Source organism: Quercus lobata, chromosome 10 (genome assembly GCF_001633185.2).
Source record: "Quercus lobata isolate SW786 chromosome 10, ValleyOak3.0 Primary Assembly, whole genome shotgun sequence".
Taxonomy (NCBI): domain Eukaryota; kingdom Viridiplantae; phylum Streptophyta; class Magnoliopsida; order Fagales; family Fagaceae; genus Quercus; species Quercus lobata.
This window is the reverse complement of record NC_044913.1, coordinates 29,471,760-29,488,494: the sequence shown is the minus strand read 5'-3', so window position 1 is coordinate 29,488,494 and position 16,735 is coordinate 29,471,760. Positions and strand designations below refer to the sequence as shown.

At 39.1% G+C, this 16,735-nt stretch overlaps 1 protein-coding gene across 1 annotated transcript; it reads left to right on the top strand.

Moving 5' to 3' along the window:
• Positions 1-14,150: 14,150 nt before the first annotated feature.
• On the top strand, positions 14,151-14,723 carry LOC115964605. The gene has a single exon (XM_031083883.1). It carries the CDS (start codon positions 14,151-14,153, stop codon positions 14,721-14,723), a length of 573 nt encoding a protein of 190 aa, XP_030939743.1.
• The last annotated feature ends 2,012 nt before the right edge of the window (positions 14,724-16,735 follow it).

Below are 16,735 nucleotides of genomic sequence, written 5' to 3'. Positions count from 1 at the left end.
GTCAAATGAATAATAAATCTCATGACTTCTATTTACATCAACTCTAAATCTTGAGAGAATAATGAATCTGATCATAAGGTATAGGATGTGTTTAATACTTCAAGGAACAAGGTTTCAAGTCCAAGTGTTAAAGCCATGCAAGTCTGTCCAAGAAACAAGTGAAGAAGTACTGGATTTTAAAGCTCGACAGCTACCTCGACATATAACATCTATCAAGGTTTAAAAGGCAGCTTTTCTCAATGCTCGATAGATACCCTATCTATCGAGATTTATGAAAATCAAATTTTCAATTCTGATTTTCATCCAATCTGTGTATACATGTTTGGGTTTTCTTTTCTCACAACCCTAAACATATATAAAGATTATTTTAAGGGTCGTCATAACTAATGCAATTAAGTACAACTTGATGCAATGGTTTTACACAAGCATATTATGACCTGAGACTTTTTTCCCTAGTTCATCTTTCTCTTCAAGAAGCTATTGTGTTTGTACGCCGTAAAGTTTTGTAACCAAGGAGTTTCATGATCTTCATCGTGTGGATGAATTGAAGAACTTTACGGCCAACATCTTCCTCAAGTTGGTGTGTAAGCCGCATACTAGGATTCGCGCATCGATTGGTTAGTCACGTACTAGGAGCCGTGCATTAAAATGCGAGATTGTCACTACAGAACAAGTTCAATTGGGTATTGGGGTAAGGGTTCAACTGTAGGTTGGTATAAGGTACTGAGATTCCTTTACTTGTAACTACTTGTTGTGATAATAGTGGATTCTCGAAAGTGGTGACCTTAAAATCACCCTGTGGGGTTTTTGCCTTGGAGGTTTTCCCCATTCATAAACAAATCATTGTGTCAACTTTATTTTCCATTGCATATTAACTTAGTTGGTGATTTGTTTGTGCTACCACGTGTATTGCATGTTAATTAACTTAATTAATTCACTTGGCTAATTAATTGGTTAATTCATCACAAATGGTCAATACATTCTTGGCCTATCAGTTCCCTTTTGGTCTTACTCCAAGCCACATACTAAAGCCCATTTAGAATGGCCCAAAAGGTTAGCCCAATTAGATAATCAGTTATATATAAGGAGAGAAACATACAGAATTATATAATATAGAGTTTTCATTAAGATCATATAAGGAATGAAATGGTTTGTATGTGAGTGTAAGACACTCTTTTATTCTCTCCTTGAAAATTGATTGAGAGATCACACTTCTTAGGCATTAAGTGGAATTCGAGTGAAGATTAAAAGTGTTCCCAAGTACTTCTAATATTTTGTTTTTGAATTTCACCGCACCAAGGTACGCTTTTTTGTTCTTAAATTCTGAAACTTACATAGTACATGTTATTAATTGCGAATGAAGTAGATCTGTTAATTTTCCGTTGTGTATGTTTTGTATGTGATACAAACTTGTATTTTTCCAACATTGGTGATTTGGAGTTGAAGTTACAGAAGGTTGAGGCCACGGTTGTGAAGAAGTTCAAGGACTCTGATGAGTACTCTGATGAGCTGTGTGGGTACTACGTGGAGGGCTTTGACCTTCTTAGGAAATGGATGGCAAAGCATTACCCTGACTTGGACCTTTCTGGTTTGGTTATGGGTGAGGTTAAGAAGGAGCTCCTGACTAATCGTCCCTCCGAGGCTATAGTAGAGAATGTGACAGAGGAAGCCACAAACGTTGCTGAGGTAATGGAAGAGGCCGCAATTACAACCCCTGCAAACCCTGTCCCTAATAAGCAGTAATTTTTATGTTTTTCTTTCTTTTCTCCCTTTTTTGCAAGGCAAGAACAATATTTCTCTTTGGGCCTGTTGTTTTGGGCAATTGAACAATTTCCTTTGGCCCGTTGTTTTGGACAATTAAACAATCTCTTTGATAGTGATGGATAGGAATAGGGACCTCACGTTTTTAGTTGCAGTAAACAACTCTTTTTATGCTTGGTTATGTTTAGAAAACCTTTTATGAAAGGCCATAAAAAGATTCTTTTATGAAGGTTAGAATGCAAGATTCTTTTTATTCTTTATTTATGTTTGAACAACTTAGTATCTTTTAGCTGTGTTTGAATAGCTTTCTATTGAGTCATGTTAGAATGACGACCTTAGTTATGTTTGAAAAACTTAGTATTTTTTAGCTGTGTTTGAACAGCTTTTTATTGAGTCATGTTTGAATGACGATCTTAGTTAAGTTTGAACAACTTAGTATTTTTTAGCTGTGTTTAAACAATTTTTTATTGAGTTATGTTTGAATGACGATCTTAGTTGCATTTGAACAACTTAGTATTTTTTAGCTGTGTTTGAACAACTTTTTATTGAGTCATGTTTGAATGATGATCTTAGTTGTGTTTGAACAATTTAGTATTTTTTATCTGTGTTTGAACAGCTTTTTACTGAGTCATGTTTGAATGACGATTTTGCGCTGTACTCGTGACTTAGAGCTGTGGTATTAAAGCGTCTTTAGGTTAACCATTTTTTATGTTTTGTCTATTCATGCTCGAGTGACGATCATATTGGTTGTATTTAAACAACTCTGATTTAGTCGACTTTGGTGGCTGTGTGTGAATAACTTTTGATTTAGAATTTTAATGACGAAGGTCCTTGAGATGTCTCCCAAGGATGGCTCCTAAGTGTTGCACATATTTTCGTTGACAAATAACTCATGAATAATCATTGATAAATATGCATGGATCATGCTTTCATGTATCATTAATCTATGAATGATGAAAGTAATAATTGTTGTACATACTAATATGAAGATTAGGCAACTTGAAATGTAAAGCATTCCTTACTGGTAGTATTTCTTCAAGTGTTCTATGTTCCATGGTCAAGGCAATTCCTAGCCATCTAAAGACTTCAGGTAGTAGAAGCCTTCTCTGGAATGACAGATTACTTCATAGAGGCCTTCCCAGGCTAGTCCTAGTTTTCCTTAGGATGAGTCCTTTGTTGCCTGTGATACCTTTCTAAGGACGAGGTCTCTTGTGTTGAACCTTCTTAGATTGTTGTTAAGCTCTTGTTGGTTCTTCTGTTCTTGATAAGTTTTGACTCGGAAGCTTGTCAGTCCTAATTCTACTGCTATGACGGCCTTAGTGCTAAATGTCAGTTTGAATGGTGTTTCTCCTGTTGGAACTCTTGTGTTCGTCCTATATGCCCAAAGGACATTTTGTAGTTCTTCAAGCTATGCCCCCTTTGCCCCCTCAAGTCTAGTTTTGATAATTTTGAGCAAGCTTCTGTTCGTCACTTCTGTCTGGCCGTTGGCCTGAGGGTGTCTTGGAGAAGAGTAGTGATTCTTGACTCCTAAGTCTTGGCGAAATTTTTGAAACATGCAGATGATGTTTTTCCACACAAAGATTGTGGCTTTAGCCTCTGTTATCGTTGTCATTGGTTCTGCTTCTACCCATTTTGTGAAGTAATTGATTGCAATGATCAGAAATCTAACTTGCTTTTTCCCTAGAAGGAATGGATCCAAGATATCAATTCCCCATTGGGTGAAGGGCCATGGTGAGGATATGGGTGTCATCGTCTCTCCTGGTCTTGTCTGGTCATTTACAAAGTGTTGACACTTGTCGCATACTCTGACGATGTCGTATGCGTCTTTCTGTAGGGTTAACTAGTAATATCCTACTCTGAGCGCCTTTCCTATTAAGGATCTTGGGATTTGCACAAAGTCTAGGCTGTCAAAGTGCTGTGAGAGTCATTGGATGATCTTCAAGTACTTCTGCATCCTTTCTTCTTTGGCTTTGTAATCTCCCTTCACTTGTCCAATAATTAGCTGAGAATCAGCTTGGATGATAAGATTCTTTGCTCCTAAAGCTTTTGCTAGATTTAGCCCTGTTAGCAATGCTTCGTACTCTGCCTCGTTATTCGTTGTTGAGAATTGCAATCTAACTACATACTTCAATGTTTCTTTTTCTGGAGAGATGAGCACTACTCGTGCTTCCCCCATTTTCTTTGTGACAGATCCATCTGTTTGAACCGTCCATGTTTCCATAGGAGGTTCTTCTTCCTTATAGGGGTAAGTGAATTCTACAATGAAGTCTGCTAGCACTTAGGCTATGATTGCTACTCAGGGTTGATATTCAATATCACATTGGCCCAATTCAATCACCCAATGAATGAGTCGTCCTGCTGCATCTATCTTGTTCATCGTCTTTCTTATGGGCTAATCTGTCATGATGATGATGAGGTGTGCTTGGAAATAAGGACGGAGTTTTCTAGAGGTGACCAATAATGTGAAAGCTATCTTTTCCATCCTTGGGTAACTTGCCTCTGCTCCTTGGAATGCCTGGCTAGTATAATAAACTGGCTTTTATAAGTTCCCTTCTTCTTTGATCAGTGCCAAACTTACTGCGGTGTAGGATATTGCTAAGTAAAGGTACATCTTCTCTCCCATCATCGAGGGGCTTATCAAAGGTGGCTTTGTCAAGTACTCTTTTAACTTGGCAAAGGCTTCCTCACATTCGTCAGTCCACGAAAAGGCTTTTTTCAATACCTTGAAGAATGGCATACACTTATTTTTTGCCTTAGAGACGAATTTCTTTAGGGCTGCAACCTTTTCTGTCAAGCTCTGCACCTCCTTCACTATTTTTGGTGACTTGACCTTGATTATTACCTTTACTTTGTCTGGATTTGCCTCAATACCTCGTTGGGACACCATGAATCCCAAGAACTTTCCTCAAGTAACAGCAAAAACACATTTTGCAGGGTTTAATTTCATATTGTACTTATGCAGTGTGCTGAAGGTTTCTTTTAAATTATCCAAGTGGTTGGCTTTGTCCTTGCTTTTCACTAACATATCGTCTACATACACCTCCACATTCCTTCCAATTTGGTGAGAGAACATAGATTCACCAATCTTTGGTAGGTGGCTCTTGCATTCTTTAGTCCAAAGGGCATAACTTTGTAGCAGTACAACCCTTGGCTGGTAACAAATGAGGTCTTCTCTTGATCGTCTTCGTCCATAAGAATTTGGTTGTATCTAGAAAATGCGTCCATGAAACTCAAGAGCTTGTGTCCAGCAGTTGAGTCTACTAGTTGATCAATCCTTAGGAAGGGGAAACTATCTTTTGGGTAGGCCTTGTTCAGGTCTATAAAGTCAACACACATTCTCCATTTTCCATTGCTCTTCTTTACCATTACCACATTTCCTAGCCAATCTGGACAAAAGACTTCCCTAATGAAATCAGCTTTTAGTAGCTTCTCTACTTCTTCAGTTACAGCTTTGTTGGGCTTTGGCGCAAATATTCTCTGCTTCTGCTGTACAGGTTTGCATTCCGAATTGACGTTGAGACGATGCTGTATGATCTTCCTATCAATCCTAGGCATATCCTCGTGTTTCCAGGCGAAAACATCTTGGTTTGCCCTTAAGAAGGAAATCATCTTCTCTTTCTCTGAAGTTGGGATTGTTGTTCCAATCTTCAATACCTTTGTCGAATCTCCTAGGACGATCTCAACTTCTTGTGGTATTTCTGATGGTTTGGGGATGGGCTCTGGTTCATTGATTACCCATGTGCGGTTCTCCCTAGATGTTAAGGCAACTTGGTAGCACTCTTTTGCCAAAACTTGGTCTCCTCTGATTTCTCCTACCCCATGGGCTATTGGAAACTTCACCTTCAAGTAATATGTTGACGTTGCTGCTCTTAGTCTGTTAAGTGCAGGTCTTCCTAAGATGATGTTATATGTTGAAGGGCAATCAACTATGAGGAAATCAATTTCTTTGGTGATCTGTGTTGGATAAGTTCTTACAATTACGGTTAGAGTGACGATGCCCCTTGGGACGATTCTATCCCTTGTGAAGCTTACCAGAGGCAAGATGAAAGGCTTGATCCTTTTCTTATCTAGTTTCATCTACTGAAATGCGAGCAAGTAGATGATATCAGCTGAGCTTCCATTGTCGATGAGCACACAGTGGCTGTTGAATTCTTCTACTCTAAGCATGATTACCAGTTGATTGTCATGAGGTTGCCTGATGCTATGACTGTCTTTTTCTGAGAAGACAATATCAGGTTAGTCCTCCCGAGATCGCCTTTATCTCTCTTGCAAGAGGTTTGCTATCTCCTGCTCCTTGAGTTCTGTCCTAATCGCCCTTCCATTGGTATCTATGGGGCTCCGTCTTCCTGACATACTTTTGTAACTTCCCTTATCGGATTAAAGTTTCCACTTGGTCTTTCAAATGCCTACACTCATTAGTACGATGCTCGTGATCTTGGTGGAACCTGCAGTACTTGCTCTTGTCTCTTCTCTCTACTAGAGTGCTAATTGGCTTCAGCCATTGTAGGGAGGGATCGTCCCTTATCTGCATAAGGACCTGCTCAATTGGCATTATCAAAGGTGTGAAGTTGGTGAACTTTGGCTTCTTGTCTAGAAGTTCCTTCTTTTTCCCTGTGGTCTGCCCAACACTTCGTGTCTCCTTCTTCTTGTTGCGATTGCTGTTTGTTCCTTCGTCTCTCTTCCTTTTTCCTTTCATTTCCTTTGCGAGCACTGCATCTTCTGCATTCATCTACTTTTGAGATTTACGGAGCAACTCCAAACCTATTTTTGGTGGAATTTTAGTGATTGAGAAGAAGAAATCTCCTGGTAGCAACTCGGCTTGGAAGGTTGTTAAGGTTGTTAAGAAATCTACTGTCTTAGTGATTCTCCTTCTGCTTGCTGAATGTTGAGAAGATGGCCAATTGGTTTTTTGTGTCTTTGCCCCCCAATGAAATGATGAACAAAACCCTTACTGAGTTGTTTGAAGTTTACAATAGTTCCTGGGGGTATCTTGCTAAACCATACTCTGGCTTCTCCCTTCAGTGTTGTTGGGAGTGCCCTACACATCACCTCATCTAGGGTCATCTGTAATACCATTAGCGTCTTGAATGATTCGATGTGATCCAAGAGATCCTTGGAATCGTCATACGACTCCAACTATGGGAGACCGAATTTTGGTGGGAGAGGACGGTTCAACACTTCATTAGTGAATGGTGAGTCCATCCTTCAAATCATCTCATCCAGATTCTCTCCGCCTTTGTCCTTCATGGCACTTTTTAATTCATCCATCTCCTTCCTTATGTTGCAAAGCTCATTCTCCACCCTGGTGGAATCTTCTCCTGAAGTTTTTTCTAGCCTGTTGGCTTGAGAGTTTAATTCTTCTTCATTTTTGTTTTCGCTTGTTTGCTGACACTCTGCATTTTAGGATTCCATTGTCTTTCGCAGTTCTTCATTTTGGCGAGTCAGCTCTTCCACATTGGCCATTAAGGCTTAGATTTTTTGTTGTTGCACAGCATCTGGTTGAGGTGCAGTCTCTGCTTCCATCTCGTACTTCAAGGACTCTTTTGTCACTGGGAAAGATGGCTTGAATGATTGGTGATTCTCACAGACGGCACCAAACTGATGATGCAAAAAATCAACAGCTGAGCTCTTCGTCGTAGCAGATGGACAAAGCTATGATTGGGGTTGTCTCTATTGTAGTAGGACCTACAAGAATGAACTGGATGGAAGAGTAATACGCTGGTGTGGCATCAGCCAAACCACCTCTGATGCTTAAGTCAGTAAGGGAGAAAGATTCTAGAAAGAAAATGAGTAAAGGGTGATTTTGTAGAGTATTTGTGTGTACCTTTAACTTCTGTAAACTTTTTTTTTGTTTTTAGTTGTGTGTCTCATTAATGGGCAATGAATCACTGTATTTATGCCCAACGGCTAGTGCATTAAAGAATCTTTGTCTGAAGTTAACAGCTCATTCTGTGACCATTGCTCCATCCATTACATTTCGTCATCAATGATCGTAATAAATGTGTAACGCCTTCTCTGGGTAAATTACGATCTTCGCGTAGTAACGACCATAAATTTCTGACTCATCAATATCTAATGAAGTTATTAAATGGGACATCAAAGGAATGTATGAAGGTGCTTAGTCCTTTAGTGGCTCAAAGTAAAGGGCGACCAATGTCAAAACGAAAGGAATCTAAAACAAACCAAGTGATTAGGAAATTGAAAACAAGAAAGAGACATGATGGGAACAAAACAATCAAAAAAAAAAAAAGGAAAAGGAAAACAGGTACTTGCTTATTTAATTTTAGCTAATAATCTATTTTATTAGTTTCTTTGTTGTATTATATATATATATATATATATATATTTGTTTATCTGAGTAACTTGTCTAATTCATCTATTTTCTTTCTAATGAAAGAATTCTCAAGTGGCACAAGAAATTGAAGTTGATGCAGGTGAAATTGGTTTGCCTACTTGAAGTACTCCACAAGAAGATCATGAAATGGGAACACAAGAGAGAAGGAATGTTCAGGTACTAAGAATAAGGAAAAACTATGAGATTAATTGTTTGAGATTTTAATCTACTTTGTAAATAATTTATACAATTGCATTTTATTAATCTAATGTTCAGGTAAATAATGGTTGCATCATGGGAGATGGTTTTGTTAGGCTACAGTCAACAAAGTTTGGTTTAAACCAATTCCAGGTAAAGTTTCTATGTATGTGTTTTTTTTCATGAATGCTCTTATCTACTTTCTGTTGTGATTAATATATAATTTATAAGATTTATTTTCAATTGCACGGCATCATCTGAGTCAAGTTTCAAGTGGTGGATATATGACGCGATATTTTGGTACTCCTTTCTTTCCTGGAAACCAAATGCAGGTATAGTTTATCATTTATAATTCATTCTATACTATTCATTTGTGTTTTTTTGTTAATATATGTAATTTGATTGTAGGGTCTTCCTAATCAAAGAGCAGTAACTAGTATTAACCAAACATATTTTGGCCCTCTAGGAAGCAATATACACCATTAGTAATTCCTTAACTTTTATTCAATGTTATACTTGTTAACAGTTTTTAATTTAACCTTTTTTTTAATGAAATTTGTATTTGTAGGGTCATCTGAATCAATTTTGGGGAAGTGGATGTCAAGTGCCAAATACTGACCAGCTTAGTGTTTATGGAACACAACAACATCATATAATCAACTTTAATCATTTGGATCTGCTACAAGTATTGTTAATACATTGTATATTTAACTATGTCAATTATAAGCACGTTGATTTCTAAACAATTTAATACATTTTCTTTTGTTCTTTATGTAGGCTCAACATCATGGGCATCGGTTTAAGGATCAAGAGGCTAGCAAGTTCAGTAAAAATTAAGTTCGACTTGATCAAGATGACTAACTTTTTTTTTTTTCTTTTTGTGTTGAACACAACATGGTTCTTCATTTGTAATGGATATTATGGTATTATTTGCGTGGGGAAAAGCTTATATGTTTTTAAGCACAGATGGTGACTTACAACAAGAGCTTTTATTTATTTATTTATTATTATTCAAAATTATTTAAGCTTTACAACTATGGATATATTTGCTCTTTATTTATTTGAGTTTTTTGGTTTTGTGATGTATGTAGAATGAAAAGGATGGAAATGTGAATATAATATTATTAGCTTGATTATTATCGGTTTGGTTGCTAAGAAAGTTGAGGGAAAGAGAAGGAAAGTCAAAGAATTGAATTGAAGTGAATCTTACTGTTTGAGTTGTTTGGTTTTGTATGTATGTGAACTGAAAAGGAGAATAAGTTTATATATTGGTTAGCTAAATGGTTAGAATAGGCTCACTAATCACTATATTGAATTTTCATTTGGATTGCAGTGGGGTTGCTTATATTTATAACTATTTTAGTTTATTTAAAATTCATGCCCATTGGTCTTAAAATATGATTGATCCCCAAGTACGAAACTTGGATTAAAAATCCTTTAGCATATCAATTTTGTAGCTAAAAAATATGGAGGAATATATTTAATATACAAATTTGAATCTTAGAATTTTATTTTAGCTGTTTTTGTTTACTAAAGACTGAAAAATAAAATACATAAATTAGGTGCTTAATGTGGAAGCACCAAAAGCTCATGTTATGTAACATAGCAAAAATTCACTACTGTGACTCTCTTATGCACCCCATCTGCAGTGACTCTCTTATGCACAACAAACATAACCACCAGCATGACTCTCTTATGCACAACATACATAACCACTAGCGTTCTCCAACTTCCATGCACTTGTGGTCTTCAATCAGCACAACAATTTGCCAAGGAACATTAAAAGAGGTCCTTCGCTCTAGATTTTGTTGAAATAAGTCTGCAAAAATCAAGCTTTATAGCCTTAGTTAATGCCTTTTGCACAGTCAAGCAAATAGCTGCATGCCATTTGGTTGCATATGGAAGAACTACAACAACCTGCAATCGCATGATATGGTTTTATAGCCAAAACCAACCCATCCACACCATCTCTGCCAGTGTCCCTCAATTGTCAGCAACATTCACAACCCTCCACAACTTGACAAACTTGCCTTGGTACTTTTCTGCAATTACTCTGATCTGCTAGTTGTGCAATATAGACTTGTGCATAGCTGCAAAACAAAGCATTATCACTTCTTAAGCAGACTCTTTTTTCACCCCTAAACATCAACCTATAAAAATTCGGATCCTCCATCCATTGAGCCAACCACTGCTTCAAAGAGCAAGGAGAAATTAACTCGGTTCCAAGGCTCAAATGTAATCCAAAGATTCCAAACAAAATAGCCTGAGCACTATATTAACAAAGACTTGTTTATATAATCCATTGGACTGCCTAAACACAAAAAAAAAAAAGACATGTTTTCATAAAAATTCTTTAGACTGCCTAAACACAGAAATTCTCCCCATTCCATCCACATGTTTATATAATCCAATGGATTGCCTCAAGGCCATAAATATTGCAATACTCTACATCAAATTTGCATAGGAATCAATTAAATACAGTAAAAAAAAAAAAAAAAAATTCAAATTTCGTTACTGGGAGGGAGGCAGATGACTTGAAGAATCCATGCTCATGGCGGCACCAGCAGCGATGTGAGGATATCCTTCCATTTAGGCTTTTATCAATGTTATATTAAAATCCCTCTGACTATACTTCTTTATGATGAAACACAATACGGTTTGGCTTCTTCCCCTGTATCCAGAAATACCATAGAGCTTCGATCATTCTTGAAATGGTCTATGTTACAGGCCATTCTCTGGTTTTAAGTCAAGGCTCATGCACAAAATTAATGTCTTTTATTCCTTTTCCACTTATTAGGATATAGATTAGCTCTAGACTTTTTTCAGGCCCATGCATGTTAGTTTTTGAATTTTTAGCATAGACATTAACATTACTTGCGTAGATACATATTCTGATACCAAACTTATAGTGGATTTGCTTTATATCAGGCCAAAATTTCACTATAATGATGATCACACAAATAATTATATTTATCTACTGTCTATTTGTACTTGCATATTTTGGTGGGTTCCAGTTTTTTAATTCTGTCCTGTCATTTGAACTTGATCGACCACCAAAAATAACATATATCATCCTGTAAGGCATAATCTGTATCACACATTTTGCCTTTATTCAGATAAAACGTAAAATTGAAAGAAATTACATTTGAATCCCCTTTCAATGCTTTCATTACTTCTTTGGTTGAATCAGGAAAAAACAGCAATTTCTTATTAATCTAGAGCTTGAATCACATTACGAAAAACAAAAAACTTATTCGTTGAATGTGAATGAATAATCACTAATACCACTTGCAATGATTTCACTACTGAATCTCTTTGAATGTCAGAATTATATGCTTACCAACCAAATTGATTTGTGGAGATGTAGATTTCTTTAGCTTGAATGTGAGACCGAAGAGGCAGAGGAGATGTAGCGCCGGAACGTTTGTGTTTTTTGCCAAAACGTTTTGAGTTTAGGATATTGTTGGCACCGATGAGGTAAGGACGGAGGGAAAAGTTGTACGTTTGAGGCAGAGAGGGAGGCGCAGAGAGAGGGAATCGTTGCAGAAGCTGATTTGGGTTTCGACGACATTAGTCAGAGTGTGAGGCCTGGTTTTAGGAAGAGAGGCGGCGCAGAAATGCCACATCAGAAATGCCACCTCAGCTTTTTTAAAACCAAAATACCAAATCAGATATTAACAAAGAAAATTAATAAAAGAAAAAAGAAACCCAAATTTGTTTTGCTTCTAAACCCTCCCTCTGCACCTCCCTCTCTTCCTAAACCTAGGCCTCACACTCCGACTAACACCTCTGAAGCACAAAAATTTAAAAATAAAATTGTCCCATAAAATTCTGTCAAATGGGATTGCAACACTTTAAAAATAAAATTGTCACATTACGGAAAACAACAAACTTATTCGTTGAATATGTATGAATAACCACTAATACCACTTGCAATAATTTCACTACTAAATCTCTTTGAGTGACGAAATTATATGCTTACCTACCAAATTGATTTGTAATCATATAATATATATAATTTCCTTGTTTCTATAGAATGAATACTTTTTGAATAGCATAATGTTGGCCTGTTTGACTGCAAATGGGTTTAGGAAGAGAGGGAGGCATCGTACGTTTGAGGCAGAGAGGGAGGTGCAAAGAGAGGGTTTAGAAGCCAAACAAATCTGGGTTTCTTTTTTCTTTTATTAATTTTCTTTGTTAATATCTGATGTGGTATTTTAGTTTTTAAAAAGTTGAGGTGGAGCACGCCACATCAGCAGTTTGTAAAATGTTTGTAGAATAGTTTGTTCCTGTAGCAGTACTCTTTTTCTTTTATTAATTTACCTTGTTAATATCTGATGTGGTATTTTAGTTTTTAAAAAGCTAAGGTTGCGCATATAAGAAAATAGAGAGTTAGGAATGGAAAACCGGAAAGAGAGAAAGAGAGCTTGAGAGAAAAGAAAGATTGAAGAATTCTTTCATTCAATTGTTACATTGAATCTATTCAGAGAATTGGACTTTATACACTAATTGATCAACCAGCTAATCTAACAAACTAGCCAACTTATCAGGACACACGTGCTCAGTCAGTTACTAGCAGTTACAATACGTGTGAAAGCTAAAACTGATATATACTACTGTAAATGACATACAGCATAATGCAATGTTAAGCATACGACATGTAGCTTGCTTCAGATTACTTCTTCATCTTTTAATAACTTGAGCTGCTGCATCCTTTTTCTTTTGTTTTTTATCTTTACAATTGATAAGGATAATTTTGCAATATTGGCACTTACCCATGATAAGGTGAAAAGCGATGGTCTTAAATAACCCCATCAGCTTCGTTTGCTAGGAAACGACAATAGGAGGTCTACTGCTCTACCTCGAAGCTGGCGGCAGTATCATGGCTGACAAAATAGGAAGCTGATGTGAGAGAGCTGAAGATTATGCATGAGTCTGACGATGCTGGCATGGCCTTACTTGGCCCCTATGCATGCCCATATAAGGAAATATCTTGCACCCCACGTTCAATGCTAATAAAGAGGACTCCTACAAGGAAAGGATTTCGTAAAATACGTTCATAGGGACTCTTACAAGGAAAGGACTTCTAAACCAAGGAATAGATGTCAACCCTCTACCACTATAAAAACCCTAAAACCCTCACAAACCAAGGTATGCATAATTCGCCCCAGTTCTGGCACTTTAGAGTTATGAGAAGTTCTAACTTGACGTTCGGAGGGTATTTGGCTGGCACTACACCGGTGCTCTCTGTTAGGTCTTCTCTTTTTGTTGTGCAGGTATTATTTCGAGCGTGCAAAGGTTATGTGGCTCATTGGTGATTTTTTGGCATCATAAGTTGGCGCCGTCTATGGGAAAGCTGCGACTTATAAGCCATATCGCTTCCCGGACAAAGAGTTGCATGGTACGTACTCCTTCGATGGCAACCACCACCAATAATCAAGGCGACGAACTGCGACCCATTGCCCTTGAGAGGCAAGTCCAAACCCTCACAACAGCAGTGGAACGCCTTACCAAGTAGAATCATAACCTAGAGGAACAGCTGCGCCAGAAGAATGCGGCAATGGATACCAAAAAGGAAGACCAAGAAGGCACTAGCGCTGAGAGAAGGAACCAAGAAGGACCGAAAGGTAGCAACACCCCGAGCAGGCCAAAATGACAGGACACTTGTCACCCATCCGTTATTGATATGGTTCCACCTCATATAGTAGCCGAGATGCAGATGATGAAGGAACAGATGGATTTTATGATGAATGCCCTTAGAGGATGAGTGTTCATTAACCTCAATGATTTGGTCCATCGAACTGATTCAACATTCACAATTTCCGTCACTTCATTCCCCCTCTCACCGAAGTTTCACATGCCACAGGTGGAAAACTACGACGGATCCAAGGACCCCTTAGATCACTTAGAGTCTTTCAAGACCCTAATGCACCTTCAAGGGGTGCCAGACGAGATCATGTGCAGAGCCGTCCCCACCACACTGAAGGGATCTGCAAGAATTTGGTTTAACAGGCTGACACCTAACTCCATTGGAACCTTCAAGGAGTTAAGTGCCCAGTTCGCCTCACACTTCATCAGGGGGCACAGGTATAAAAAGTCGACTGCGTGCCTAATGAACATTAAACAACGGGAGGATGAGACGCTAAGGTCCTATATCACCCGCTTTAACAAAGAGGCTCTCTCGATCGATGAAGCAGACAACAAGATACTCATAGCTGCCTTAACGAACGAACTATGGAAGGGTAAGTTCCTGTTTTCCCTATACAAGAACGACTTGAAAACTATGTTGGATGTGCTGTATAGGGCAACCAAGTATATGAATGCGGAAGATGCATTGCTAGCTCGAGAAGAAAGGCCCAAGAAGAGGGAAAGGCAAGAAGACCCGTGGCAGGACAGGGGGCGAAAGATGCCTAGAACCGGAGATCGGTGAGAGGACAGACACTCCAAGCCCCCTACAGGGAAGTTCACAAGCTTCACCTCGTTGACTACCCCGATTGACTAAGTTTTGATGCAAATAAAGGATGAAGGAGCCCTGACCTTTCCTGGCAAGTTGAAGGGAGATCCTAATAAGAGGTCCAGGGACAAGTACTGCCGCTTCCACCATGATAATGGCCATGATACAACTGATTGCTACGACTTGAAGCAGCAAATTGAGGCCCTCATTAGGCAAAGGAAGCTACAGAGGTTCGTCAGCAAGGAAAGAATGGACCCACCTCAAGAATCGGCTCCCCGACGGGAAAACGAGCATCCTAGGCCGCCTTTAGGTGACATAAGAATGATTGTGAGGGGCACCATGACTGTCGGGTCGTCTAAAAAGTCCCGTAAGACATACTAGAGGATGGTCCACAACATCTAGTTGACAGGTTCCGTGCCGAAGATACTGCGGATTGACAACCCCATCATCGAATTCTCGAAAGAAGATGCCCGACGTCTCCACCACCCGCACTACAATGCACTAGTCGTTAGCATACGAGTGGGGGATTACAACACGTACCGGGTTTTGGTGGACAATGGTAGTTTAGCTGACATCCTTTACTACCCAGCATTTCAACAGATGATGATTGATAGAGAGCGACTAGTTCCGATGAACATGCCACTCGTTGGTTTCGAAGGAACAAGGATATACCCCCTTGGCGCAGTCATATTATCCGTGACGGGGGCGACTACCCCCAGTAGATCACTAAGGACGTAACATTCCTTGTGGTTGATTACTCATCCGCCTATAATGCTATCTTGGGACGGCCTACCCTCAATTCATGGAAGGCCATAACCTCAACCTACCACTTGATGATCAAATTCTCCACTGATTATGGAGTAGGGGAGCTGCGCGGAAATCAAGTAGTTGCCCGCGAATGCTACATAGGTATGATGGAGATGGATGACCACCTCCTGGCAATGAACACAGAGGAGCACGAAACAAGGACAAAGCCCGTCAAAGAGCTTGAAGAGATACTCTTCAACGACTCCAAACCTGATCAAACAACCAGAATTGGTACTCTAGCCAGCCCAACGATTCGCCAAACAACTTTTCTCAAAGATAACCGGGATGTATTTGCTTGGAGCCATGAAGACATGCCAAGAATCGACCCCTCGATCATGGTACACCGACTGAATGTATCACCCTCCTTTCCACCCGTCCATCAGAAGAAGCGAGTATTTGCCTCGGAACGGGACCAAGCTATAGCAAAAGAAGTTCATAAGCTAAAAAAGGCAAACTTCATCCGAGAAGTTTACTACCCCGATTGGTTGGCAAACGTGGTCCAGAAAGCCAGCGGGAAATGGAGAATATGCGTAGATTTCACCGACTTAAACAAGGCATGCCCTAAAGATAGTTTCCCCCTCCCACGGGTCGACATCCTGGTTGACTCTACAGCCCAGCACCAATTGCTAAGCTTCATGGACGCCTTTTTGGGTTACAACCAGATCAGAATGGACGAAGCAAATCAGGAAAAGACTTCGTTCGTTACTAGCCAGGGCCTTTTCTGCTCCAAAGTAATGCCATTTGGCCTCAAGAACGCGAGCACGACGTATCAAAGGCTCATGAACAAGATGTTCACACACTAGATCAGGAGGAATGTACAGGTCTACGTTAACAACATGTTGGTGAAAAGTCGAAGGGAGGAAGACCACTTAGGGGATCTTAGGGAAACGTTTGATACCCTTCGCTTCTATAACATGAAGCTCAATCCAAGAAAGTGTGCCTTCGGAGTGACGGCAGGAAAGTTCTTAGGGTTCGTGGTGTCTCAGAGAGGTATCGAGGCCAACCTCGACAAAATTAGGATCATAGTAGAGATGGCCCCCCTAAAGAACGTAAAAGAAGTACAAAGTTTAAATGGCAAGGTCGCCGCCCTGAACAGGTTCGTGTCAAGGGAAACGGATAAGTGTCTACCCTTCTTCCGCACGCTGAAAAAGTCTTTTGAGTGGATGGCCTAGTGTCAACAG

What these genes read in the sequence shown, in the direction of transcription:
- LOC115964605 (XM_031083883.1), top strand. Translation starts at nt 14,151, where the DNA reads ATGCCACAGGTGGAAAACTACGACGGATCCAAGGACCCCTTAGATCAC.